This window comes from Ruditapes philippinarum, unplaced genomic scaffold (genome assembly GCF_026571515.1).
Source record: "Ruditapes philippinarum isolate M1 unplaced genomic scaffold, ASM2657151v2 ctg3938_1_1_1_1, whole genome shotgun sequence".
NCBI lineage: Eukaryota > Metazoa > Mollusca > Bivalvia > Venerida > Veneridae > Ruditapes > Ruditapes philippinarum.
In genome coordinates, this window is record NW_026865755.1 from 37,157 (window position 1) to 64,706 (window position 27,550).

General features: G+C 31.4%; 1 protein-coding gene across 1 annotated transcript; it reads right to left on the reverse strand.

Moving 5' to 3' along the window:
• Positions 1-1,551: 1,551 nt before the first annotated feature.
• LOC132730193 (schwannomin-interacting protein 1-like) lies at positions 1,552-26,457 on the reverse strand. Its single transcript, XM_060716049.1, has 7 exons — positions 26,346-26,457; positions 23,833-23,952; positions 22,350-22,517; positions 20,897-20,968; positions 4,468-4,585; positions 3,661-3,754; positions 1,552-3,118 (listed from the first exon to the last, which is right to left on the reverse strand). Exons 1-7 carry the CDS (start codon positions 26,445-26,447, stop codon positions 3,025-3,027), a joined length of 768 nt encoding a protein of 255 aa, XP_060572032.1. The 5' UTR covers positions 26,448-26,457; the 3' UTR covers positions 1,552-3,024.
• Between the last annotated feature and the right edge of the window lie 1,093 nt (positions 26,458-27,550).

Here is a 27,550-nt window from a genome sequence, read left to right on the forward strand (position 1 = left end):
ATCCGAAGTTTTATGATTATTGATTGAGAATTAAGTATGCATGGACTGACGGCATTGATTTCCGTTATAAATACTTCATATTTACCCTTAATATGATATTTTGATGACTTAAAGTGACTCTGCGATTCTTTTGTTTTTCTTTCGAGCATAGGACGAACTAGGAGCTAAAAGTTAATGCATTTGTATCTAAATAAACATTCAATGTCTTTTTAATGAATGAAGTGAATAGTTTTGTATGCTGAGACATTTTATATTCACAAAGCAGTTCGAACTTTAATTGTTTGTTTTTATTCTTTCAATACCGTATCATCCGCAAAAACCAGACAGACAATTATTTTTACATCTTTTTAATAACATTTATAATTAACTTAAGAGACAGGTAATTTATCTCCTTGACAACCTAAGGAAGCACGGTCATTATTGTCAGAAATGCATTGAGTAGTAAAGGCAATACGATGGAGACTTTAAAACAGACTGAAAAAATAGATTTGAAGCATTTAAATTTATCAAAAACTTTTGATGTCATGATTGCAAAAACATTGATATTATGTCAGTTTCTATATACGTGTCTTATAACATTATATGGGTAAATCAAATATGTCAGAAAAGGTAGTGAAATGCAAACAAATGTCACACAATAGCTACTCTTCATCTCCACATATGCCACTTAACAATACAAAAGGAATCGTGTCAGGAAAGTATATCTCTAAGCGTTTGGATAAAACTTGGGAATGTGCATTCATATTGAACTGTCAATTATCTGCAAGTTCAATCACCATTCACTTTCGCCCACTTCCCTATTCTGATCTATTTTTGTAATAAAATTTAGCACTCAGCAAACTATCACACCAGCAGAGACTCAATATCGAATAGGGTCAAACGTGTGCTTTTAAAACGCTTCTACAGTACAAGTAATTATTATGTACACAATTTTTTAATAACATTCATTTAAGTATTTCAATTTATTAATTTCATTCAATTTACAGTGTTCATTGAACGCCGCCTTTCCTTGTTGATCTTGTTTATTATATTACATAAACACTACATGATGACATTCGAGTGTTATTCATGGAAAACGATGTGGTTGTTTTTACATCAGTCTAAAGAAATCGTACCCGGAAGATGGCGACAGAATATTATTCCTTTATATTAAATTATTCATTATATGTCATTGAATAATTTTCTTCAAAAGTGACAGTTAAAGAACATTACCCCTCTTGCCTGTCATCTTTCATGAAAGAAACTCACAAGCAAAAAATGTGAATTTCTATTTTAAAATGCACTTGTCAAGATGAACTGTATTTTCTCTCAATATTTTTCACACATTTTACTTTTACCCAAGTTGTGTAGTAGCGGTGACGCAATCACTTCAGGGCGAAGCAATCACTTCAGGGCGACATTAAAGCAATCACAAAAAGACCTTTCATTTCTATCTGACATGGCAATCCATTTGTTAAAAGATACGTGAGGCATACTATGTGAAATCAAACGTTTGGATATATTCGATGCACACAAAAATATTTTGTATGGTTAATTCTATGAAAACAAAAGTTTGAGCATTTATATTTTTATTTATCTCATTTTTAATGATTTATGTTGAATTAGCATGAAAACAAGTTAAAAATATGTGCCAGTTAACAAAAAAGTACATTACAATATACTAAGCAAAATTATGAAACATTGTTTACATTTTTATTTACAAACACCAAAACTCTCATTCTTAATGTATCTGATTAATCATCTATTGATCCAAGTCATAAATTGTAAATAGCGCTACAAATGAAACAACATATTGATATTATCGAATTTATAATTGTTTTTTTGACTCCCGACAATAACAATAATAAACAAGTAAATGTAACATTCAAGGTTTTTTTCATAATCAAATTTGCACGAACTATTACACAGGTATATCATATACGAATCAATGAAATACACATTAATTAATAAAAACTTTCTTCATATACTACCTTTATTGAAATTTAAACGGAATATAAAAAATAAAAAAAATTGATGCTTATCCTGTTTTAACAATTTTGTCGAAAAACCTTAAATACTTGTTGTTGCAGCTATCTCTTGTATAATATGACATGATTAGTTTAAATGAATATGTCTCAAAGTGATAACAAAAACACAATTAGTTTAATTATTTTGGTAAATATTAGTTAATTTATTAAATGCAAGCCACAAAGTGAAATTGCTTTCTGCTCATTGTTAATTAAATTGTGATATGAGACCCAAACATTATACAATCACAAATTAGTATAAGCTTTTCACTTCATTAAGTCTCAAGCCAGATTTATGTTAACACTTCGTTGACGGATACCAGGTGACGGTTGCTTAGTATAGCTTGTTAGCTTTTCCTTTTAAAAAAATACCATATTCATATTAAAACTAAAAGCCATCAAAAGAAAATCCAAATTAAAGTCATTTACAAGATGGAAAAACCATTATCAATAGAAAAGCATTATTTGTTTTTTTAAGAATACATGTTAACACTAATTAACATACAAGAAGTCAACTAAATGGCATTACACGACATTACCGGTACATATATATTGTTAGAGAAAAAGGACACATGACACAGATCTTTATTCCATTAATTACGGAATGTCTCAACACCTAGTTATCAACTGGTTTAAAACCGCTAAACATAAACAATCTTTTCTTTCCGTAATCACTTGTAAGTTGCAAGATTATAATAATTATTTAGCTATATATGTATATCCATACATATGATCACTTCAACATGTACATTGTAAATTTCATAGTCTATGTATTGTTTTATGCTTTTTTTTAAATTTTAAATCTCTTTCTTGTACAACACAACATACTCTTTACATTTATGTTACTTCCAAATGACATTTCTATATGTTCTTTTAGTATAATTTGCAAGTCTACTCATCATAACTGTCATAATGCTTTTGCATGGGTTTTGCATGTGACAACTTCCGTCCAGTCTTGTGTTGTTCTATATAACACAGTCTATGTTAGTTTTTTTATATTTAATAGTTATATAATATGCTATCTTGCTGGGAGCTTTCCTTTAACACTAGTTGTCTTGTTTCCTTTATTCCCTCCAGTTCGATTGGCACGCTCTGCTAACTCTTCCGCTCTCCTAAAATATGTAACAATAAAATCAAATCACCGTGTAATGATAAAATTCAGCTTTATAAAAAGCTCAATAGTGATCAATGTGATGCAAGATAGATAGCGTTTGAATACAGATTTTCAAAAAAAAAATTGATTGAAGAGGCAAATCTCATTCTATTTGTTCTGGACAATCAGACAGACAAGTAATGGCAAAGTTCTAAGCATCAGAATAAAATAAAGGAACAATGTAAAATTAACTAGTTCATATGTAACAAGTATGTTGAAATAAGGCAATTCTAAAGCTTAAACTTAAAAACATATTGTTTGCCATTTGATAAAATCTAGAACATTATTTAAATTGATTTCCCGAGCAATATCAAACTGAATGTGTACATATACATCACATAATTTGACATTTACAGTGTTAGTGGAGCTTAAAATTCAACCAAAATAAAATCATAATTTTAGTTGACAAACATTTCAATATCTATCTAACATCCTGAATATTTGTTTTTATAAATTATTGCCACATCTTCGTTGGTGGAAGAAAAAAAATACTTGACTAACCTTGTTAAATCTTCTATATCAACCAGCATTGAATCCTGGGCCATGTGTAACTCGTCTCTCTCCATAAGCAGATGTACGAGTTCCTCATTTAAACCTGAAAATATTACAAAATTTATAAATATCATCTAATATTGAAGTTGTAGAATATTTGAATATGTTACAAAAAATTTAGGCTAGGACGTTATTTACAAATCAATTATTGACATTTTAACATTGAAATGTTGTTTTCCTAACTCAAAACTTCATATAGAAACAGATCAGACATACTAGAAAAACTGTCAAAACATTTATTAAGACCAGTAAGTATTGCTTGTATAAAAAGGACCATAAATCGTAAAAGTTAACACGAAATATACATTTTAAGTACACATTGACAAAACTGATAGAAAAGTTTATCATCCAAAGACTTGAAAAATTATTTTGATTAAATGATAACAAAAAATTTATTTCCAAGCATACATCGAAGAAAATAATGCACAAATGAATCATTCAAAAACGTCAAAAAAGATATTTTGATTCAATGAATGTTGGATGGGGATTCTAACTCAGCCACCTAATATCACTTAGTACAAAATCATCTTATATGATAACTTCTGCTAAATGCAAAACATTAAAACTTTACAATATTTCAGTTACAACAAGTATGTTAAAGTACTGTATACAAAAAGATGGTCGTTTTTCTTTAAAATTGCTGTAATGTCAGTTTTACATATAAATTTTCTTGAAGTAATTCGTAAAAATCTTAGACAAACACATTAACTTTACACACGAATGTCTCCCTTTGAACTCTGTTATACATGTACTTACTTTCAATTTGTGTTTGTAAATCGTTATACAAGACTTGAATGGAAGCCAAATTCATCTGTTGTAGTTGTCTTAAACTAAGTTTCTTCCTATGTTTCTCACCAAGGCCGGGAATACCAACCTGTTAATAACAAATTTAATATAATAATATTACAATATCAATTAAGGAGTCAAATTATATGTGTAAAATTATAAGAATCTTACACTGGCTGCCAGTACAGACCGTAATATCTAGCTCGAGGGTAACTGTTTACGGCGGTAATAAGGCTCTGCCGAGTTTCTGCTAAACAGTTAACCGAGAGCTAGATATTCCCTTCTGCACCGACAGCCAATGTTTGATTCCTTTTCTTGCTTATTACATATCAATTATATTTAGAACAGAAATTACGAAAACTGATATTCTCATTGCGTACTTTTTCTTATAGTAGCGTATGAATTTACAACTTCATTCATAACGGTTAAGTGACGTCATTTTAAGAACGCAATTCATTCATAAAAGGCGTGCTTACACGGGAGGTGTCAGACAGGGTTTTCTAGCACCGGTGCAAACGGTAGATAACCCTGTCTGATATGCAAGACAATCCTGTCTGATATGCAAGAATATTATATATTGTCCCAGATAAAATATAGTGTTATTTCAGCATAAATGACCTGTTGTTTCGTGAGAATCATTAATAACATTGAAAAAACATAAAAGTTTCAAAGTAACTAAAGCTGGTTACATAGCTTATCTGTTTTGATTATGATTATATGTGTATATCAGTTGACTAATGTTAAGAAAACATTAGCAGTGCACTGATGCTACTGACAATTAAACTGCATTGAGAATACCAAATATAAACTAAACATTTTAAAAATTGAAACCAGCATGTTTATCATTTTGGAGTCTAAATACTTATCAAAACGAAAAATCCAAGTAAAGTAAAAGATGATTAAATAACTTTAGTGACAAACACAAAATAAAGAGAATTCAACTGAACATTTGGAAGTTAGTTCATCGACTAAGTAAGTTTCCCTACATTATTTCAGATAAAACATTTTTACACTGAACTTGACATATTTGCTTTGTGTGGATGAGAATGTTCTCCTCTCTGCCAGACTGGAGTATATTACAATAATTACGGCTGATATATCAATACAGTATTGTCTTGTTGCATTCACCAACAGTAATCAATAATTTACTTCTAATGTGAACTGACATGACTCACAGCAATCTACTACTTCGTTTTACCATACGCTGGGTTAAAAGAAAAGTGTTCGTTCGATTGTGTACTTAGTTACACGGGAGTTTCTTTTTCTCAACTGCTTTTTAGTTGGGACGTAGTGCACTTACAAACCCGAAGTTTCCAACCATACAGGGTAACGCCCACTGCTGTGACGTTTCATCGCCACTCTAAATGCTATATTGTATTCTAACATATCAACGTAAGCTGAATTCATAGTGATCACCCGACCATGACCGACGCATAACCGCCGCGAGTGAAAAATAGTGCTCTGAATTTCTGAAAACTTCGATTTATTGCGAACAGAAGTGGAGACAAGAAATTTATTTTTTGAAAATAATGTGCAATTGAGCTTGAATTACGGTATTAGAAACGTAGCGGATATAATTTGAAAGGTCACATAATTCTATGAATGGGATAGTAAATTAATTGGGTCATAGTGCTTGACCGCTTGCAATATTTAACTTACTGATCCGCCTTATCATTACATTTTTTTGTATTATATTCCAGAATTTTTGAAAAAGACATTATTTATCGGATAAATTTTGTAGTTTATAATTGCAAAGTGGATATTGAAATAGAATTAGCCAGAGATGTAGATAATCTATTCGTCTCTGAATTAGCCGATAATTAGGTTAAATGAATCCGACAACTTCCGGTATATTTTTCGACCTACTTCACGAGCATAATTATCAGCCTGTTAAGCTCATAAGGTATGTTATAAAGCAAAATATGTTATGAATTTGATGACTAATAATATAAAGTTTATTTATTGATGCCAATTTGTTTCCAAAGACTAAAACTTTCGTAAATAATTTCGAAGTAATTTGGAGATCTCGAGTCTTTCGTACCCAAGACATTTCGATCATACATAGACTGCAAAACCGACAGATTTTACAAATTGATATTACACAGATGTCTGCCTTTACAGGAAAACCGGCATATACGCCTACAATTTTTTGGTCTTGTCACGGCCGTTACGTCTCTACCAAATGGGGCACATTCTTGAATATTTCAGAATAATTTTATTTGATTTCGAGACATTTCGGCCCCAAGACGTATCGGCCCCAAACTACCCAAGACGTTTCGGCCCCGGACGTTTCGGCCCTTTACCAAATCGGCCCCAGAATATGTACTGTATTTTAAACCGATATATTAATAGCATTTAAATGATTAAATGAATCAATTAATATATATATTTAATCATTTTGTATAAAAACTAGATTATGATAGTAGTAGGGGAAAAGTAATCAATACAAACAGAACAGAACATAAACTTTATTTACAACATATATAGATAATATTGTATTAAAACAAACAGAACAGAACATAAACTTTATTTAAAAAAAATATAATACACAAACAAACAATTATTTACAACATATATAGATAATATTTTATTAATACAAACAGAACAGAACATAAACTTTATTTACAACATATATAGATAATATTTCATTTATACAAACAGAACAGAACATAAACTTTATTTGAAAAAATATAATACACAAACAAACAATTATTTACAAAATATATAGATAATATTTTATTAATACAAACAGAACAGAACATAAACTTTATTTGAAAAAATATAATACACAAACAAACAATTAACAAACAGTTAAACAATTTTACTTGAAACGAAACAAATGTGAACAGACACTTTTTATAAATAACATTCATTGACTTGTTGTGCTTGAATAGATACCAGTTCACTTTCCGCGTACAAAAGGGGAATTAGTACATACATCTGGACATTCCCTCTACCGGCCTTTCCATTAATTCTACGGTGGTAGCCTGTAACAATTCAAAATAATTGTATAATCACGTATATGGTAATAACAATTAATTTCATCCTTTATGTTATAGTTAATTTATTGAATTGTTTGTTTTATGTTTATCTTTTTTGCTAATCAAAAGATATTCACATGTTTTATAGCCATAAATTAAGACGCGCTGCATATGTTGATTCACAATTCACAAGTATACACAAGCCAATATGAAAATGCAGACGACTTAAATTCTTCCTTTACCGCGATAGCAAATTCCGACAGTCGTGAAACTGAGACATCATCCTTTGCACTCAAAAATATTCAGATTTTATCCTTAAACGTTTGCGGACTTAAATCAAAATTGCACTGCCCGGAATTTAACGAGTTGGTGAATGATCACAGTATAATTGGTTTTCAGGAAATTAAAGCTGATAATTTGGATCATATTGAAATACAAAATTATGATGTATACTTCAAATATCGAAAAAGAAAAACCAGAAGAAAGTCTGGCGGTCTAGCTCTAGCAGTTAAAAAAAATCTATCCAAATTTGTTACAGTCATAGAATCTGATAATGATCTTGTATTATGGTTTAAGATATCTAAGGTTTTATGCAAATCTGAAACAGACATTTTCTGTGGTGTTGTGTATATACCACCCGAATACTCGGACTATGCAGTTGACGATCCTTTTTCCGAAATTCAAGACGATTTCAATCGCCTATCGGACAATTACTCATCGTATATATTGTTTGGAGATTTAACCACATTTATTCATGTTAACATGAAATGTGTGTAATAAAGGAAATTTGACTTGACTTGACTTGACACAAAGGTTCAGTATGTGGAATTACCGAAGAACATCCTTTACAAGTGAATTCAAGATCTGTTTTCTGACGTATAGCATCTAGATAGTCTTTCTGTGTAATGCCTATCAAAGAGAGAAAAAACAAATAAAACAAAGGAAAGAAAACCAGATCGCAATTTAACCATTTTTAAATCTTTTTTATTTTCTTCCTTTTTGGATTATTTTTTTAACATTCATTCATTCATTCAAATTTTATGACCGACAAAAATATTCCGAACAGGTAGGTTTGTTTCTTTAAGTAACATCCTGTTAATCAGAAGTGTGCCGCTGGTAATTTAATCAATTACCGATACGCGTGTCAAACATCACACTTACAGATAAACAACAGGTCTTATATCAATCAATCAACTTTAAATTCTTTAAAACTTAAAATATACAGGTCTATGTTTATCTTTGTCTGTATCAATTACAAAATAATAAAATAACATACTAATTATAAAACATGTCTAATTATAAATCATTATTTTTATTTCCCATAGTAAAGTGTTTGTTAGTTATATTTTTTATAATAGTATCACACATTTTTCATTTAGCCTTTAAGGATGAGTACACAATATAAAGGTGTACAATTTAACGTCGTGCATCGCTTGTCGGTTTATATAATTATTTCTTTTTTTCTTTTTATTGTTCATTCTCATCGTTTGTCGATAAATAAAAAGAAAGGTAATATAAAACATTAACGTACATCTAAATGGTTCAAGAGATCAAAAGATAATAAATAATTATTTAAAGAATTAAAGTGTCATAATTGTTTAATTGTTATTAAATTATTGTTGTTAATCAATCAAGCAATATACTATAGTGGGGCCGAAACGTCTCGCGGAAAAGGGCCGAAACGTCCAGGGGCCGATTTTTCGACTGGGGCCGATTTGGTTTGGGGCCGAAACGTCCTGTTTCCTTTTATTTTGACCTTTATAAATTATTATCTATTTAAAGTCTAGCCATTTCATTTTGGGTCATCTTTTTACAATTTGAATAATTATTCTGGAAAAACGAAGTGCGCAAATGATCTAAAGGTTTGTACAAAGATTAGTGTTCTAAACATTCATCAAACGGTACATTTATCTGGAAAAGATATTTCAGTCCCATCATGACAAAATACCTCAATGGAACCCCTTTAAATTGAGTTACACTTTTTTTAAATGTATGGGTAAATTCCATTTTCAGTGGTTGAAATTTTTCCTCTTTTCTGATTAATCAAGCTATAGTTTCCCATTTATAAAGCCACAGGTTGTTTTGAAAGTTGAAAAAAAAAATCACTGCCACCTTGATAATTGTTAACCTGAAAAATCTTCAGACACTTAAAGGGATTTAAACCCCAGACCTCTTGATTACAAGGCAGACACACAACCATGTCGCGAAAATGTCAACACAACAGCAAGACTGTTGGAAATGATCTATACCTGTTCTCAATACATGGTTGAAGTAATTTATCAGTGTTAATTAGACATTTTATATGATTTAACAATTTTTGACACTACTGGTTGGGGAGATAACTTCGGCTGGTTGATAAACTCGGCTTTTTTAATGTAATCAAGCTCACCATCTCGTACGAACGCCGGAATTCGACAATATCTGGAATTTTTTTCAAGTTTAGTAAGATATTTAAAAAATGGCACAGACATTTACCCGTTTGTTTAAAAAACATGCCTATAAATAGTACGGGAAATCCGATTGCTGTACGCATGCGCAGTAGATGTTCATTTTGAGGCCCGTAAAGGGTACTTTTATATATTGACCGACTACCGGTAAAGCAGACGATGTTCATGGATACATTTTGTAGATGAATTTACACTCAATTTTGTCTTGCAAACCCGGAAAAAGTCCGATTGCACAAATAATCACAAATGTGATCTTTTAGTGCAATGGATTGAAAAACTGATGTTAAATGCTCCTTTATATGCTATTGTGTAGGTTGAATACCACTAAATCAATTTCTTCTTCACTCTGTTAAATTACGAAGTTACCCAAGCCAAAATACATTTGAATCACTAATTCTAAAACTACATATTTCGTATGTTAATAAATGAAAATGCATGCCTTTTTACAAAAAAAGTATCCGAGTTTTTTGTGGTTTTTTTACATAACATTGTATAAATGTAACAGTCCTTATTGAAAATTTCTGATAAAAAATATTTTGGATTTGAATAGCAAATGAATAATAAAATGTCTAAACATGTTATTCTACGTTTTAATTTACTAATAAAAAATTTACCCATTAAAATGATTTAAGAAGAAAAACAAAGAGCCGAAATTATCTACTCGCGCGTGTTAAAAAGTGCTTTTTACTTACCTCTTCCAGGGCCTCTTAAAATTACCCGTCTTGATTCTAAATATAACTTTTATGGTAATATCGGAATATCGAAGAGCTGAAGTTTATTATGGTGCAAGATTAATCAGAATACGTAAACAAATAAATGAAATATGCCCCAAAAACACCGATTTTCGGCCGAGTTTATCTCCCAAACCAGTACTGATATTCACATTTTTTTCACAAATCTACATGTAAAAAATAGATATCATAATAAATGATAGAACATTTTCTATTTTAGTGGTAATACTGTGGAGTAATATGTAGAAATATTATTAATATTTTATTATCATAAATTTTTCAAATTTTAATTATGTCATTACATGCTGTACACAATCATATTATAGTGTAAACATATATATACATTGTATAGACACATATATACATTGTATATACCAGAGACGTTAAAATACATAAAATGTATTTATATGTCTCTGTATATACACACACTAAGAGAGTAGTATTGGATGATTTTGAAAATGAAATCTCTAAATTGATATTTTCAGGGAAATAAAAGATTATTTACTTTAATATTCACTTGGAAAGGCTGGTACATGTAGCTAGAAAAAAGTACAGTATAAGATTAAAGAAAGACTAGAAGATTATTACAAACAACAGATACTTATATAATATTTAATGTATATTTCACCAACCAAACTGTTTTCCAAAAAAAAATAATGAAAACATGCATTTTTACCAGTGTCACCACGGGTCAGATTAACAGACCCATTCCCAGTGGCAAATAATGCCAAATATGCTTTTTTAGCTCGACTTTTCTATGAAAAGGGGAGCTATCCTACTCGCCCCGGCGTCGGCGTCGGCGTTAGCGTTGGCGTCACACCTTGGTTAAGTTTTTCGTACCACCCCACTTTATTTCAGAAGTATTACAAGTATGGCTTTGAAACTTACCATACTTGTTCACCATCATAACCTCCATCTACAGACAAGAGTACATAACTCTGTCAAGGTTTTTGACAGAATTATGGCCCTTTTTTGACTTAGAAAGTGTATTGAGCTTGGTTAAGTTTTTTGTACCACCTCACTTTATTTCAAAAACCATTGGAGGTATTGCTTTGAAACTGACCATACTTGTTTACCATCACGACCTTCATCAACAGACAAGAGGACATAACTCTGTCAAGGTTTTTGACAGAATTATGCCCCTTTTTGACTTAGAAAATACATTGAATATGGGTAAAATCCACTTATTGCCTTAACCCTTTGAGATATTGCTTTGAAACTTTTAATGCTATTTCACATCATTACCCCCATCTGTACGCAAGAGAAGGTAACTCTGTCAAGGATTTGTTTTTAAAAATTAAGGCCTTTTATCGACTTAGAATCTTGGTTAAGTTTTTAGTACCAGTCCACTTTTTGACTGAACTGTTTGAGATATTAATTTGAAAGTTGGAAATACTTGTTTACCATCATGGTCCCAAAACATGGGCAGGAGAAGGTAATTCTGTTAAGGATTTTATTTGAATTATGGCCCTTTTTGACTTAGAAACTCAGTTAAGATTTTCATTCTTGTCCACTTGTTGACTTAACCATTTGAGATAAACCATTTGAGATATTACTTTGGAAGTTGGAGTTCTTTATGTGCCATCATGAGACCTATCTGTAAGCAAGAGAAGATAACTCTGTGAAAATGTTTCTTGATTTGTACTTAGAAATTCCTAGTTAAAGTCTTGTGTGCCCTTAACTGTCAAAGTTTTGTTTTATAGGCAAGCACTAAAAAAGTCGAGCGCGCTGTCCTTCTGACAGCTCTTGTTTCTTTTCCAAGTTTAGAAAAAAATCATAAGTCAAAATTCCCGTTATCAAAGCTGACAATTTTTCTTCATTCCATTTCAATCCAATATGGTACCAGACAGATGATGTTCAAAAACACATTCCATTGTCAATTTTTTATGTATTTTTTATGCTTTGAATGATATACAATTTGTTGGATTAACAACTTTGTACATGGTACTAAATATTTTTCCCAATCAAGATGCAAAATTTCTTAACCCATTACTTCATGAGCATTTTGTGAAAAATGGCTGTTTTCATTGAAAAGTCTCCCGTTACAAGTTCAAATTGCTATAATACTATAAAAACTGCTTCAACACTAATCAAACTTGGCACAAATGTTGACTGGACCATTGCCCTTGCAACAACATGCTCAGGCTTAAATTTTCTGTTACAATGGCAACGAGGGACATCTCAAAATTGCCCAAAATCACTATTTTGCCTCGATTTTTTCAATCACAAATTGATTTCAAAGTGATGCCACTTCTCAATGGATTGAGATATAGTCAAATGCTTTTCAGCGTTGGTTACACGTTACCTTATGAAGTTATGATCAATCTGGGGTCATTTACAGCCTCTCACAAGTCCAAAATTTTCTTGGCATCATGCTTAGAATGGTTTCACACAGGTCAGTAAGACCGGTGTACACAATGTACTGTCTGCACACATGTGTCAGAAAAAATATCACAAAAAAGGAATTTAGTATTACTATGAGTATTTATTAAAGAAATTGTATTTCAAATATATTTAAATAGTATTATTGAAAGTCATTTTGTATGACAGACACACAAATCTAGTGCTCTGCATTATAAATGTAAGAAGAGACAAATAAGATAAGCATTTTTTTGCAAATTATTGCACTTCATATAATTTTTATTGCTTTTTTTTTAAGGTGGACATGTGTCACTGTCAAGCGAATGAAGATAAGCATCACACTCGGTGGGAATCTCCAGTTTCCAGATGTAGTGATCATAACTGTATAGGCACCATTAACACTTTGGACTAGTTGGAGTATTTTAGAGGGCTAGTCTGAATTGAATCCCCTGTCATAGTAAAGGCCAGTCATGAACATTGTGTTGAAGGAAAATGTTAAAACTCGGATTTTCCGCTTAACCAATCATTACTTTACCTTATATTCAGTGCGGTAATGTAGGAAATGGTTACTTTCTGGAACGGAGCTGTCAATTATTTTTAATTTTTAGCTCGACTATTCGCAGAATAATCGAGCTAATGCAGTCACCCATTTGTCGGCGTCGGCGTCCCTGTGGTTAAGTTTTTGTATGTAAGCTGGTATCTCCATAACTACTGAAGGGAATGGATTGAAACTTCACACACTTGTTCTCTGTGATTATCTAAGATGATTGGCACAAGTCCCATAACTCTGATTTGCTTTTTTTCATAATTATGCCCCTTTTTCGACTTAGAAATTCTTGGTTAAGTTTTTGTATGTAAGCTGGTATCTCCATAACTACTGAAGGGAATGGATTGAAACTTCACACACTTGTTCTCTGTGATTATCTAAGATGATTGGCACAAGTCCCATAACTCTGATTTGCTTTTTTACATAATTATGCCCCTTTTTCGACTTAAAATTCTTGGTTAAGTTTTTGTATGTAAGCTGGTATCTCCATAACTACTGAAGGGAATGGATTGAAACTTCACACACTTGTTCTCTGTGATTATCTAAGATGATTGGTACAAGTCTCATAACTCTGATTTGCTTTTTTTACATAATTATGCCCCCTTTTTCGACTTAGAAAATTTTTGGTTAAGTTTTTGCGTGTAAGCTGGTATCTCCATAACTACTGAAGGGAATGGATTGAAACTTCACACACTTGTTCTCTGTGATTATCTCAGATGATTGGTACAAGTCCCATAACTCTGATTTGCTTTTTTACATAATTATGCCCCTTTTTCGACTTAGAAATTCTTGGTTAAGTTTTTGCGTGTAAGCTGGTATCTCCATAACTACTAAGGGAATGGATTGAAACTTCACACACTTGTTCTCTGTGATTATCTAAGATGATTGGCACAAGTTCCATAACTCTGATTTGCTTTTTTACATAATAATGCCCCTTTTTCGACTTAGAAATTCTTGGTTAAGTTTTTGCGTGTAAGCTGGTATCTCCATAACTACTGAAGGGAATGGATTGAAACTTCACACACTTGTTTTCTGTGATTATCTTAGATGATTGGCACAAGTCCGATAACTCTGATTTGCTTTTTTACATAATAATGCCCCTTTTTCGACTTAGAAATTCTTGGTTAAGTTTTTGTGTGTAAACTTGTATCTCCATAACTACTGAAGGGAATGTATTGAAACTTGAAGGGTTTGTACCTTTTCGGACAATTTTATGTATTCATATAGATAAGCATTATTATACTCAATGAAACACCCTTGTGACAAATTTTCGAATAGTCGAGCGTTACTGTCCTCCGACAGTTCTTGTTTAGCTTGTTAGTGTTATCGTCGGACAGTTGTGAAGTAAAGACATCGCAGTTTGACTGGGAAAAAAAATTTTTTTTCCTTTTTTAAAGGGAAAAATTAAATTTTGGAAAAATTTAAAAACCCAGTTTTTCTTTGATTTGTAAAAAATTGAAAAATTTTAACCTTTTTTTACATGCATCGTTTTGGATTTCAAAAAACCCACATGCATAATTTTCAGTAAAAATTGGAAACTTGCCCCGTTTTTTTGGAGCAATTTTGTAGGATTTCGATAAAGTAAAAAGTTTTTTATGAAAAGGAAACATTTTTCCTAGAGAAAACCCAAAAAAGGGATAAAATATAAATCGGGTTTTTTTTTCCCAAAAAAGTTTTTGTTTGTTTTCCCATATTTTTATTTCTCTCGTTGGAACCTTTATTTTATTTTATAGTTTTATCCCCCGTATATGGGTAAATTTGTGTATATTAGTCCCTGGGGTTTTTAAACAATGTATCTTAGCTTGCCTGGTGTAATGATAAGTAATAAACCTGAGAATTGAAACTATGAGAATAAATTGTTGTTATTAGTCCCTTCTATTTTCAATTAAGAAGGGGACTAAAGGCGGACCCATTTCTGTAATGTCAATGAAAGCTGAATTTTGCTATAACTTAAATGGTACAAAAGTTAGGTTCATAATACTGGTATCTGATATAGAACTATGCAGAGATTTAGCATGTTATTATAAATTTTGCTCCTGAAAGGGAGAGAATATAGTTGCGGTCTTAACCATCTGTCGGTATGGACCTCAAGTAATATTCTGGATAAATATCTGTGTTCATTCCATACAGACTTGTACTTTTGGGGCAAAAAGGTTGCTCAATGGGGAGGAAAATATGTTTTTTAATGGTGTTTTTTAGATTTTAGTTGATAAAGGAAAAAAAACATAGTTGTACTTTAGGAAGACATTTGTCCTTCACACTCTTGTCCGAAATATGAATATAACTAGATATGTATTGAAGGGATTTTATGTAAACTTCACAAAGTGATAGAGACTTTTAAGAGGAAGTGCAATGTTCAAGAAACATAACTCTACCTTGCTTCATGTTTTAATTATATCCCTTAAGTTAAAAATGCTTATTCCAAACTATCACTGAATCTACATCAACTTGAACGACTCGAATTTTCCAATGTGTCAAAGAACCATAACTCCATTCCTTAGTTTTTAGCTCACCTGTCACAAAGTGACAGGTCAAGCTTTTGTGATCCCTTTTCGTCCGGCCCTAAACTTTTACTTTAAATGACATCTCCTCATAAACCACTACACTAATTTCATCCAAACTTCACAAGAATGTTCCTTTGGCTGTCACCTTTAAAAATTGTGCAAAGAATTTAATTCTATGCTGAACTCTGGTTGCCATGGGAACCGAAAGAAAAAAAACTTTAAATATCATCTTTAAAAAAACCCTAAGAGCTAGAGCTTAGATATTTGGCTTGAAACATCCTTTAGTGAGTGTCTACCAAGTTTTTTTAAATAAAAGCCATGGGGTCAAAATTGGCCCCGCCCCAGGGGTCATTGATTTTCCCTATGTGCATATAGTAAAAACTTTATAAAATCTTCTTTTAAAGAACCCAAAGAGCTAGAGCTAAGATATTAAGCATGAAACATCATCTAATGAGTGTTTACCAAGTTTGTTCAAATAAAAGGCCCGGGGTCAAAATTGGTCCTGCCCAGGGGGTCATTAATTTTCTTTAAATGCATATAGTAAAAACTTAAAAAAAATCTTCTTTTAAAGAACTAAAAGAGCTAGAGCTAAGATATTTAGCATGAAATATCTTCTAGTGAGTGTTTACAAAGATTGTTAAAATGAAAGCCCTGGGGTCAAAATTGGTCCTGCCCCAGGAGGTCATTAATTTTCTTTAAATGCAAATAGTAAAAACTTAAAAATCTTCTTTAAAGAACCCAAAGAGCTAGAGCTAAGATATTTAGCATGAACATCTTCTAATGAGTGTCTACCAAGTTTGTTCAAATAAAAGCCCCGGGTCAAAATTGGCCCTGCCCCAGGGGATCATTGTTTTTCCCTATATGCATATAGTAAAAACTTCAAAAATCTTTTTTAAAGAACCCAAATAGCTAGAGTTTATATTATAAGTTGAAACATCTTCTAGTGAGTGTCTACAAAGTTTGTTCAAATAAAAGCCCTGGGGTCAAAACTGGCCCTGCGCCAGGGTTGTCATTGTTTTTAAACAGTATGTGTTAGTAAAAACTTAAAAAATCTTCTTTAAAAAAACCCAATAAACTAGAGCTTTGATGTTTAGCATGAATCATCTTCTTATGGATTCTTCCAAGTTTGTTCAAATAAAAGCCCTTGGATTAAAACTGGCCCTGCAGGGTGGGGGGGGGGGGGGTATATACAGGTGAGCAACCTCAGAGCCATCATGGCCCTCTTATTTAATTATCTACCTTTATTATACATGTACTTAATTATGCTTGTCCAGAGAAATACTGGAAAAGAGTTGATGAAATTTGATTCAACTTTTACAAAGCGAAAATAATCAAGTGAAGGAAAGTGTTTTTTCAAAGAACCCTTATTTTTGTGTCGCCTTGAAAAGGTGACATAATAGGGGTTACTTTTGTCGGCGGCGTCTGTGTCGTTGTCGGCGTCCCCTAAAGCTTGTCCGGAGCATAACTCAGTCACTATAGGTCTGATTGACTTCAAACTTTAACCCGAAGTGCAGTGTTCAAGGACCGGTACTCTGCAGTTCTTATTTTTTGAGTTATTGCCCTATGTGTGTTAATTTTGATACTTTAATTTTGTCCGGGCCATTTCTCTTCAACAAAAAAAGCTATGGACTTGATACTTCATAGGATGATAGATCTCATTAAGAAAAAGTGCAGTGCACAAGAACAGTACACTGTACTTCCTAATTTTTGAGTTATTGCCCTTTGTTAATTTTCATATTTTATTTTTTGTCCGGGCCATTTCTCCTAATGAATAAAAGCCATGGACTTGAAACTTCATAGGATGATAGGTCTCATTAAGAAGAAGTGCAGTGCACAAGAACTGTTACTCTGCATTTCTTATTTTTTGAGTTATTGCCCTTTGTTTATTTTCATACTTTAATTTTGTCCGGGCCATTTCTCCTTAAGTATAAAAGCTATGGACTTGAAACTTCATAGGATGATAGATCTCATTAAGAAGAAGTGCAGTGCACAAGAACTGGTACTCTGCATTTCTTATTTTTTGAGTTATTGCCCATTGTTGATTTTCTTTCTTTATTTTTGTCCTGGTCATTTCTCCTCAAGTATGAAAGCTATGGACTTGAACCATCATAGTATGATAGATCTTATTGATAAGAAGTGCAGTGTTCAGAAACTGCTGCTCTGAACTTATTATTAGTCCCCTACCGGTTTACCGGAGGGGACTTTAGGTTTACCCTCCGTCCGTCTGTCCGTCCGTCTGTCAGTCCGTCCGTCCACAAAACTGGATCCCGCAATAACTTGAAAAGTAGTGAAAATATTTTTATGAAACTTGGTATATGGATAGATGGCAGTATGGAGATTATGCACGTCTTTTTCTTTTCTTCCTATGTTGAAAATTCTGGTTGCTATGGCAACAAATAGGCTGAAAATATGGCAAATTTTACACATAAACTGGATCCAGTGATAACACAAAAAGTACTGGAAATATTTTTATGAAACTTGACATATGGGTAGATGGCAGTCTTGAGATTATGCACGTTTTTTATTCTTTTCTTCCTATATTGAAAATTCTGGTTGCTATGGTAACAAATAGGCTGAAAATATGGCAAATTTTACACATAAACTGGATCCAGTGATAAAGCAAAAAGTACTGGAAATATTTTTATGAAACTTGACATATGGGTAGATGGCAGTCTTGAGATTATGCACGTCTTTTTCTTTTCTTTCTATGTTGAAAATTCTGGTTGCTATGGCAACACATAGACTGAAAATATGGCAAATTTTACACATAAATTAAATCCAGTGATAACTCAAAAAGTACTGGAAATATTTTTATGAAACTTGACATATGGGTAGATGGCAGTCTTGAGGTTATGCATGTCTTATCTGTTCTTCCTATATTGAAAAAATATCAGTTGCCTTGGCAACAAATAGGCTTAAAACATGGCAAATATAACAATATTTGTGATTAGTCAAAAAGAGCTGAAATTTTTTTATGAAATTGCATCTTTAATACAAGAGTTATCTCCTATTTAAGAATTTTGCTTTTAAAATGTTATATTTTGGTAACAGGGATGTTTCAAATATTAACTTTAGAGTGTCCTTCAGTCCGTCTGTCTGTCTGTTCATAAAAACTGTTTCCTGTGATCACTTTTAAAGAACTTTTCCAACAAATTTCCTTAAAATAGAGAAAAATTGAAACATTAGTGAATGGCCCTTCAGAATGTTGATGGGGTTCTAACCGGTAGGGGACTTATGGATTGCTTGCAATACTATGATAATTGCTTGTTTTTTTAGTTATTGCCCTTTGTTATTTTTCATATTTCATTTTTGTCCTGGCCATTTCTCCTAAACTACATTGTTCACAAGGCGACACATCCGACTCGCGGAGTTCTAGTTTCTAGCTTAATTTTACAATTATCATCTCTTAAAATACATGTACAACAACTTTTAAAATAATGGTTGTCTGGAGTAAATCTTTTCAATGATATCACACTCAAACTAAATACAGTTGTAGAGACTAGTGAGCAGAAGTCTTGTGTCAAATAACCAAAATTCTACATTACTTAGTTTTTGAATTATCTCCGTATATATTTCATGATACTGTTCTGAGAGAGGATTAAAATATTGAAGGAATTTGATTGAAACTTTATAAACGTTATACAGTGAAAGAGATTAGCATGAGAATTGCAGTAAACAAAGGCCATTATAAGTTCTAATGACATGGTCACATTCATATAATGTGATGCAAAAAATATTGACCATTTGAGTGTTTACTTGATACTGATACAAAAAATTTGATATATATCACAATTGATTATTTTTTCATAGCTTTGTCTCCCTTTATAATGTCATGTGTTAAAATAGTCAAGCTTGCAGTTTCCTCTGGTAGCTCTAATTTCACTTGTTGCTCTTGTCAAAAAAGGCCAATAACGGTTTATGATCGACCTACACGTACATGTAACCTAAATATTATATTTGAACATGTGTGTCATAGAATAATTGTATCAACTACTGTTCATTTACTGAATTGTGCACTTTATATTTATCAACCGGCAACAACCTTCACTCATTGAATTATCTGCCCCGAAATAGAAAAAATAGTTATTTGATCCTTCATACGTCCCAACTGGCAAGTGCCTTCAGCACTTTGATTTGTTTATGTATAATGAGTCTGGTGTTATTTGAAGTTGGGAGTTAAATAATGTATTAGCAATGTAGAGTGTTTATAGACCTTTCCTTTGTGAATAGTTTATACATGTTTAAACGGCATGTAGACTGTCCAATGTTATAATTTTTCTATAACTTGATCAGTGTTGTAAATAATTTCATTTTTTTCAAAAAGAATGCATATCCTGAACAAAAATTGAAAAAAAATACCATTTTTTTCTTGTAAATAACGAATTAAATCAACATAAATTGTTTGTTTGTTTCATTTTACGCCTTTTTCCAACAGTATTTCAGTAAATATAGGCGGGGTAGTTTCAAAACCATCGTTCCTGGAGAGTTACACCAGTACTAGATTACCTTCCTCCGTGCAAAACTACCAAAACATCTCCTGGGGATCGAACCCACGCCAGAGAGGTAACTGGATTAGAAGTAATTGACTCTAACTCCTCAACCACGGAGGCGGTTACAACAACATAAGTTTCCATATTTTTGTATGAAAAATGTACATAGAAAGTCCCCCTTTGACTTGTTATGTTCCTCCAAATCAACTCGTTATCTTATCTTAATGTACCATTGCTAATACTGTCAAATATTCCAGGTTAGATTTAAGGTAGCCTTTAGAAATAAACTCCAAGGTCTGTAAATAAAAGTTTTCTGTAAAATAATAACACAAATTTACCATTTCAGCCATTGGAGATTTCTTCTTTAACTGCTTCTCAATTTCCAATTGCATATGTGCCATAGATCCGGCCTGTATTAGAAATACAATTATCTTTACACATCATTCTAAATTATTAAAGAAAATATGTGCAGAAACAAGATTGGTGTGATCATCAAAGTTTTTTTTTTGTAATTAACGTTAGATTTAAAATAATGTACTGAAAACTTTTATAAGAAATAGCTAAATATTCAAGCCATGTGCCTTAAAATTTACCGATTTCAATAATTTTCACTACAATAATTAATCAAGATCTGAAAGTAGTGTCTGTGTTGTTGTTTTTTTTTACAATTTTTAATAATATCATAAAATATAATGTATTTCGAATTTACACATGGGAAAGTTTTGAAGTCAAAATTAACTATACAGATAAATAATTATGTTGTAAAACAAAATGTACAAAATTGTCATATAGCATTTTATGCACTAGAACATGAGATTAATCATACCATTTCTCATTTAAAATCCACCTTACAACATGTTACCAATAAACATAAGGTTTTGTTGGGTTTTTTTTTAATTAAAGTGTCAACTTGAAGATACAGATAAGGTTTCATTCACTAAAGAAAAAAACTATATAAGACAGTTATACTGACAGCCAGGAAAAAAGTGAATATTTGATAACATAATTGAACATTTTTTTCTCACAACAAAATCTAATCGTGTATAAACCAACATTGATTTTCAGAGGTAAAAGTCTAAACCCAGATTTGTAATGTCGCTGTTGATCCAATAAAATTGCCTGTAAGTTTGTATGTAATGCCACTACTCCTGATATACTTTCTTGTATAGATGTAATAATGTACACATGGACTCGGTAAGGTAAACATAATGATTAACCTATGGGTGTAAAATCCCCTTTGTAAGTGTACAGTGCCAAACATTGAGAAAAACAGTGCAAACTTTGAGATTAAGAATGGACAATAAGCGACATTTGACCAAGTTAACAGAATAGTTCTTAATTGCTCGTCTTTTGGATAAAATATGTTTACAAAAACGGCAATTAAAGCAAAACTAAATAATAGATCAGGATCAGTTAATCAACATCGTATATGGCTTTACATGATCCGGTTTGCTATCTACACAAGATCCATTGTTAAAGGAATAACATTATTCTTAGTCTACATTTTATAGAACAAAGAAGTTAAAAGACATTAACATGTTGAAAGGAAATGACCTTAATTTTGACATCTTTACAGAAAGATTCATTGAAATATTTCATTTGATGTTTTGATATTTCTTGGGATCTCACAATCCTGTCAAGGGATAGAGAACACTTTCAAGGGCACATACTGTGTTACTAAAGTACTTATAAATAGGCATCCTATAAGGCAAGACAAGAATTAATCTACTGTGATTCATAAATTGTTAAATGACACTTCTTTCCTCTAGTGTTGGAGTGAAATCAACAAACCTGTGCAAGAGCCATTTTAGCCTCATTTTGTAGTTGCTCTTGTCTGGAATGAAAGTCTTCACTCTTTTCTTTTTTATCACCAGGTTTTAATCTTGGTGGACTTGACCTCTGTATAGACGTTGTTGGTTGGGTAGGGTTATTTAAATCAGTTACAGTACTCAAATTATTCTGGAACAAAAAATAAATACATTGCATTATTATTATTATTATTGCAGTTTCTAAATATTCCACACCAAAAAAATTAAATTAATCTTTCAGAGAACAGAAACTAATCATTTAACATTAACGAGGTTGTCCTATCAGCGATTCACAGGAAATTAATTTCAAAAATGATATTCTTTCCCAATCTCAATAAGCAAACAAAATTGACAAGTTTGATCATGGGAAGAGCGAGTTTCTTCAAATTCCACTTTTCTGTTTAAAGCAAAAGATGTAATCTTAATTCTCTATTTTATGCATAAAAACAGGGGCAAAGAAAACTCTGGTGGAAATGGAAGGCAACTTGGCTATGAGTCTGTATCAGGCTTTCATTAACATAAGTTAAAGCAATTTTACACAGCAATATGAACATTACAGACCAACTGCATTACAAACACATTGTCCATGGGGTTACTAACAACCTTTGACTATTTCTAGCATACAGAGGACAATAAGGAATGAAATAATGATAAATGGAATAAAATATAAAAGATTCAGATGAGTTGTAATTCCTAAAGATGGTCAGCAAAATATTTTTATCAACTTCTCTTTTCTTATCTTCATATAAAATAAAGTTGAATAACAATTGTAATTATATGTTAAAATCAATGAATAAGCAAGGTAAAATCTTTGATGAAAATCAGATTTATCCTGATAAGTATGTGATAAAGAAAGTCAAAAAATTACAAGTAGCCAAGTTTTTTAATTTAACAGTACACAGTGACCTAGATTGTAATTTATTTCTGCTGACAGAATAGTTTTCTGTTTAAACAATTTTCATCCAACTTTAATAAATTCAATTATGTGCGAAAGAACTTGATCATGCTTAAAATAAAATTCAATTGCTTGGGTACTACCAGATTATTCTCTGGTTGTCCCATTCAATCCTGAATTTCAGGAAACTACAAAATAATTACATACTTGCTACAATGTATTAATAACAACCAGCACAAGTATTTTTCCTAATATAGCATTTTTTTGCCCAATGCAATTAAAATTGGCATTTTAGTGTTGTTAATTCTAACTGAATAAAATTAAATTGAGATCAGAGATAGGACTTTGGGTTCAAGCTATTTTTAACTAGTTTCTTTTGAATGAATGAGAAAAAAAACTTTTTTCAAGCAAAGGTATGTGCATTTATAAAATGTAGAACAAATTGTTAGGGAAACCAGATACAGCACAACTTAGTGATGAGAGCTTCATGTTCCTTCCTAGATGGCTTAGTAAGTTTCAGTCAAAACTTCAGGATATGTTCTAACACTAAAGTTAAATGACATATACTTACATCCGAATCAACAAGGTTACTGACTTTCTTCATGAGTTTCACATTGTCATGGATTTCATGTTGCCTTGGAGACAGCCTTTCGTTGTCAGTGTCACCTGGTGACTCATTCATAAAACATATCTATATAAAGAATATAACATCATATTGTTATATACAAGATAAATTGTCACAATGGTGAGACAATAAATATATCTGAAAAGTAATCCCTTGGAAGCATTAAAAACAGCAACACTGCCACTGACTTAAGCTAAAACAAATTCAGTTCAATAAATCTTTTTTATTACATTTATGCAAAAATGATTGAAAAATGAAGATTAACAATTAAGTGAAACATTTTATGTACCCCTTCTAATGTATATTATTGTATAATTAAATAGATGTTCATTGTAATATAGTTGTAATTTTCTTACATTTGTTTTTAATAATAATGTGTAAGCTGGGTTTCATTTAAAACTCATATTATTGTTTGATTTGATTTCCCATTATCATCACATTAAGAAACAATTTCATGTTTTCTCCATTTTTCTAATTTAATATAAATAGCTAAATTAAAAACCTTTTAAAAATAACACTTAATCAAATATGACCTCCACCTTCAAGAAAGCTGAGCAATCCATTAGAGGTCATACAATAATAAAATACAACAACTTTTGTCATTGATTTTCTTCATTTTTTTGTCATGACATTTAACAAACAGATGAAATGGTAAATAGAAGTCATTCTTATAAACTCTTGTCAACTCCTAAAATTGAAAGTCAAGAAAAGAAAATCATTGAAAAAGTTAAAATGATGTAATGTTTTAACATTTACTTTCTTTTCGTATAATGGGACTATTTCAATATGTCTAAAATATTTAATTAAAGATGATAGTTGTACAGCTTTCTTTCGGTATTATATTAAACCTTCGTTTTTTTGTAAACCTGTTTTTTATTGGTCTTTTAATTCTTCGTTTTTATTGGTCCGCGTCATTTGTATGATGACGCTTTTAGAATTTCGCGCTACTTCTTCTATTTTTTGTTCGTGTCACAGTTCTGAGATTTGGGACACGAGAAAATGATATAAAAAACTGTGAACATTTCATATGAGATTATAAAATATTTTTTCCACAGTTTTTTTTTTATCTTATAACAACAATTCAGAATGATCGAAAATAATTTATAAACTACTACCTCATGACTAGCGATTCTTTTTCAAAACAAGTTTATGATAATAATCCTAAAAAGAACAAATTAAATTTTAATTTCTTTATGATTCTATTTGCTGATGTGATATATACTTTTATTTTATTTATGTGCCCCAGCTTTATCCGTTCTCATTTTGTGTCGCAAGTAGCTCAAAAAGTATTTGACCAAGTCAGCCATGAAACTTGACAGGAATGTTGATCAGCATGTATAGTTGTGCACCTGGGTATTTTCTCGTGGATTTATTTAGGATTTTTAAAGTTATTGCCCTTGACTTAGAAAAAATTTGCAATTTTCAACTTGTGTTGCACGTTACTCAAAAAGAATTTGACCTAGAGTCATGAAACCTTACAGGAATGTTGCTCAGCATATGAAGTTGTGCACCTTGGGTATCGCTTGTTGATTTATTCTGTTTTGTAAGAGTTATTGTCCTTGACTTAGTAAAAATTTGCAATATTCAACTTGTGTCAAGCGTAGCTCAAAATGTATTTTTAAACCTAAGGTCATGAAACTTAATAGGAATGTTGGTCAGCATATGTAGTTGTGCAATTTGGGTTTTGCTTTTGGATTTATCCAGTTTTTATAGAGTTATAGTCCTTGACTTAGTAAAAACTGTTTCATTATGTATTATTTGTACCTCGAGTGCTTGAGTTAGAGTCAACAAACTTTACAGGAATGATGATCAACATCATTGTGAAGCTATGCACCTGGGATTTTGCATGTGGATTTTTTTCAGTTTTGTTAGAGCTACTGCCCTTGACTTAGTATAGATTTGCAGTTTTCAACTTGTTCATGCATAGCTCAAAAAGTATGTGACCTGTATGCCTGAAAGTTTACAAGAATTTTGGTCTGCATGTGTACTTAAGCACCTTGGGTTTCACTTGTGGATTTATTCAGTTTTTGTAACAACCTTGCCCTTTACTGAGTAAAAGATTATTAGTTTTCAATTTGTGGGACATGTAGCCAAAAATTATTTGACCTAGAGTCATAAGATTGACAAAACAGTGGAGTGTGGGGCCACCCGTGTCCTTTAATGGACACATTTCAAGTTCAGTACTACATTATGCCCATCCATGAGTCAAAATACCTTTGAATATTGACATACATGATAGCTTTCAATTTCATATTCATTTCCCAACATCTTCACATGATGTAAGGAATTTTCTATAATTTTCCTAAAGTGTGTAACTTATAGGTAATACTAATTTGATAAAAAAAAAAGATATTTTTTTCATTTTGGACAGTTTCTTTTCCTTCTCCTAAGGTCTGTCACTGTTTTGCAATGTTCATGAAACAAGACATATTGCTGAACAAAATTAATAAGACATTCACCTGTAGACCACTTTGTAATCTTGACTGAATATTTGGCTTTTTATATGTTATTTCATCATCATCATCATCGTCGTTATCATCAAGACCATCTTCTCCACCCATTGCAAGCTTTTTCCTACTGAAAATATACAGGAATACTCACTTTCAATATAATCCATTAAACTGATAAGGAATCTTTAAAATTTATATTAATGTAAAATGGTTGTATTTTGTTCTTTGTTCAATACACCATGAAAAATCTATAAACCAACTGAAAATACTGTAATGACAACCCTGTGTTGACTTCTTTATTAGTTATGAAATGCTATGATACGAAACACTCTGAAAAAGAGTAAACATATATTTGGAGACTTCTCCCCATAGTTTTAATATATATGACTGAATTGTAAAGTTTGGTATAAATTATATCAAATATATCATATAGACTACAATTATTACATTCTTATAACATGAATATCAATTAAAACGTATTAGTGTTACTCACATTAAAAGGGCATATTAATTTGAAAGTAATTAAACCCTTTTCATTCCATACAATAGTATCAATTGATTTGTCAACACTAATTGTCTCTTGTAAAGCTGATATAATTTACATTTATTACATAATTGATATAAGCAACCCAACATACTGCACACTATTGCACATTTGTAATGTACTTTTTATTGGATGATGGGGACATTCATATTAACTATATAATGGCTGCTGTTAATTTATGAAGTTATTTCATTTTTTCGCAAGAAAAGGAAGTTTGCTGTATTATACATGTTATAAATTCATTAGCACTGATCAGGTTATAAATGCAAATAAGCATTAATATAGGACCATACAACCTGTCAAAAATATTTTTAACAAATTTTTTATACATGTGCACAGAAAAGTAAGTTTTCACTTCTTTATGCATTTGCTACATGACAATGCCTTCTTTAATACTGAATGGTGTTCCAATTTAAACCTTGTGCAAATCAATATAATGTTTTGTCTTGTTTGAATCAATCCAATTAAAACTGCCTTTTTTATTATACGCGGAATCTTGTCCCGATATAACATATTCAATCTACTAGACATTGAATTTCTTCTGATGCAGAGGGACTTTCCGAGTCTGTGTTTGATTCTTCATTTAGAAAATGCCTATAGAAATCAGCATGATATTAATCTATGTAAAAAGTATCAGGCATCAATTTTAATCAGATGACAATTCTGTAAA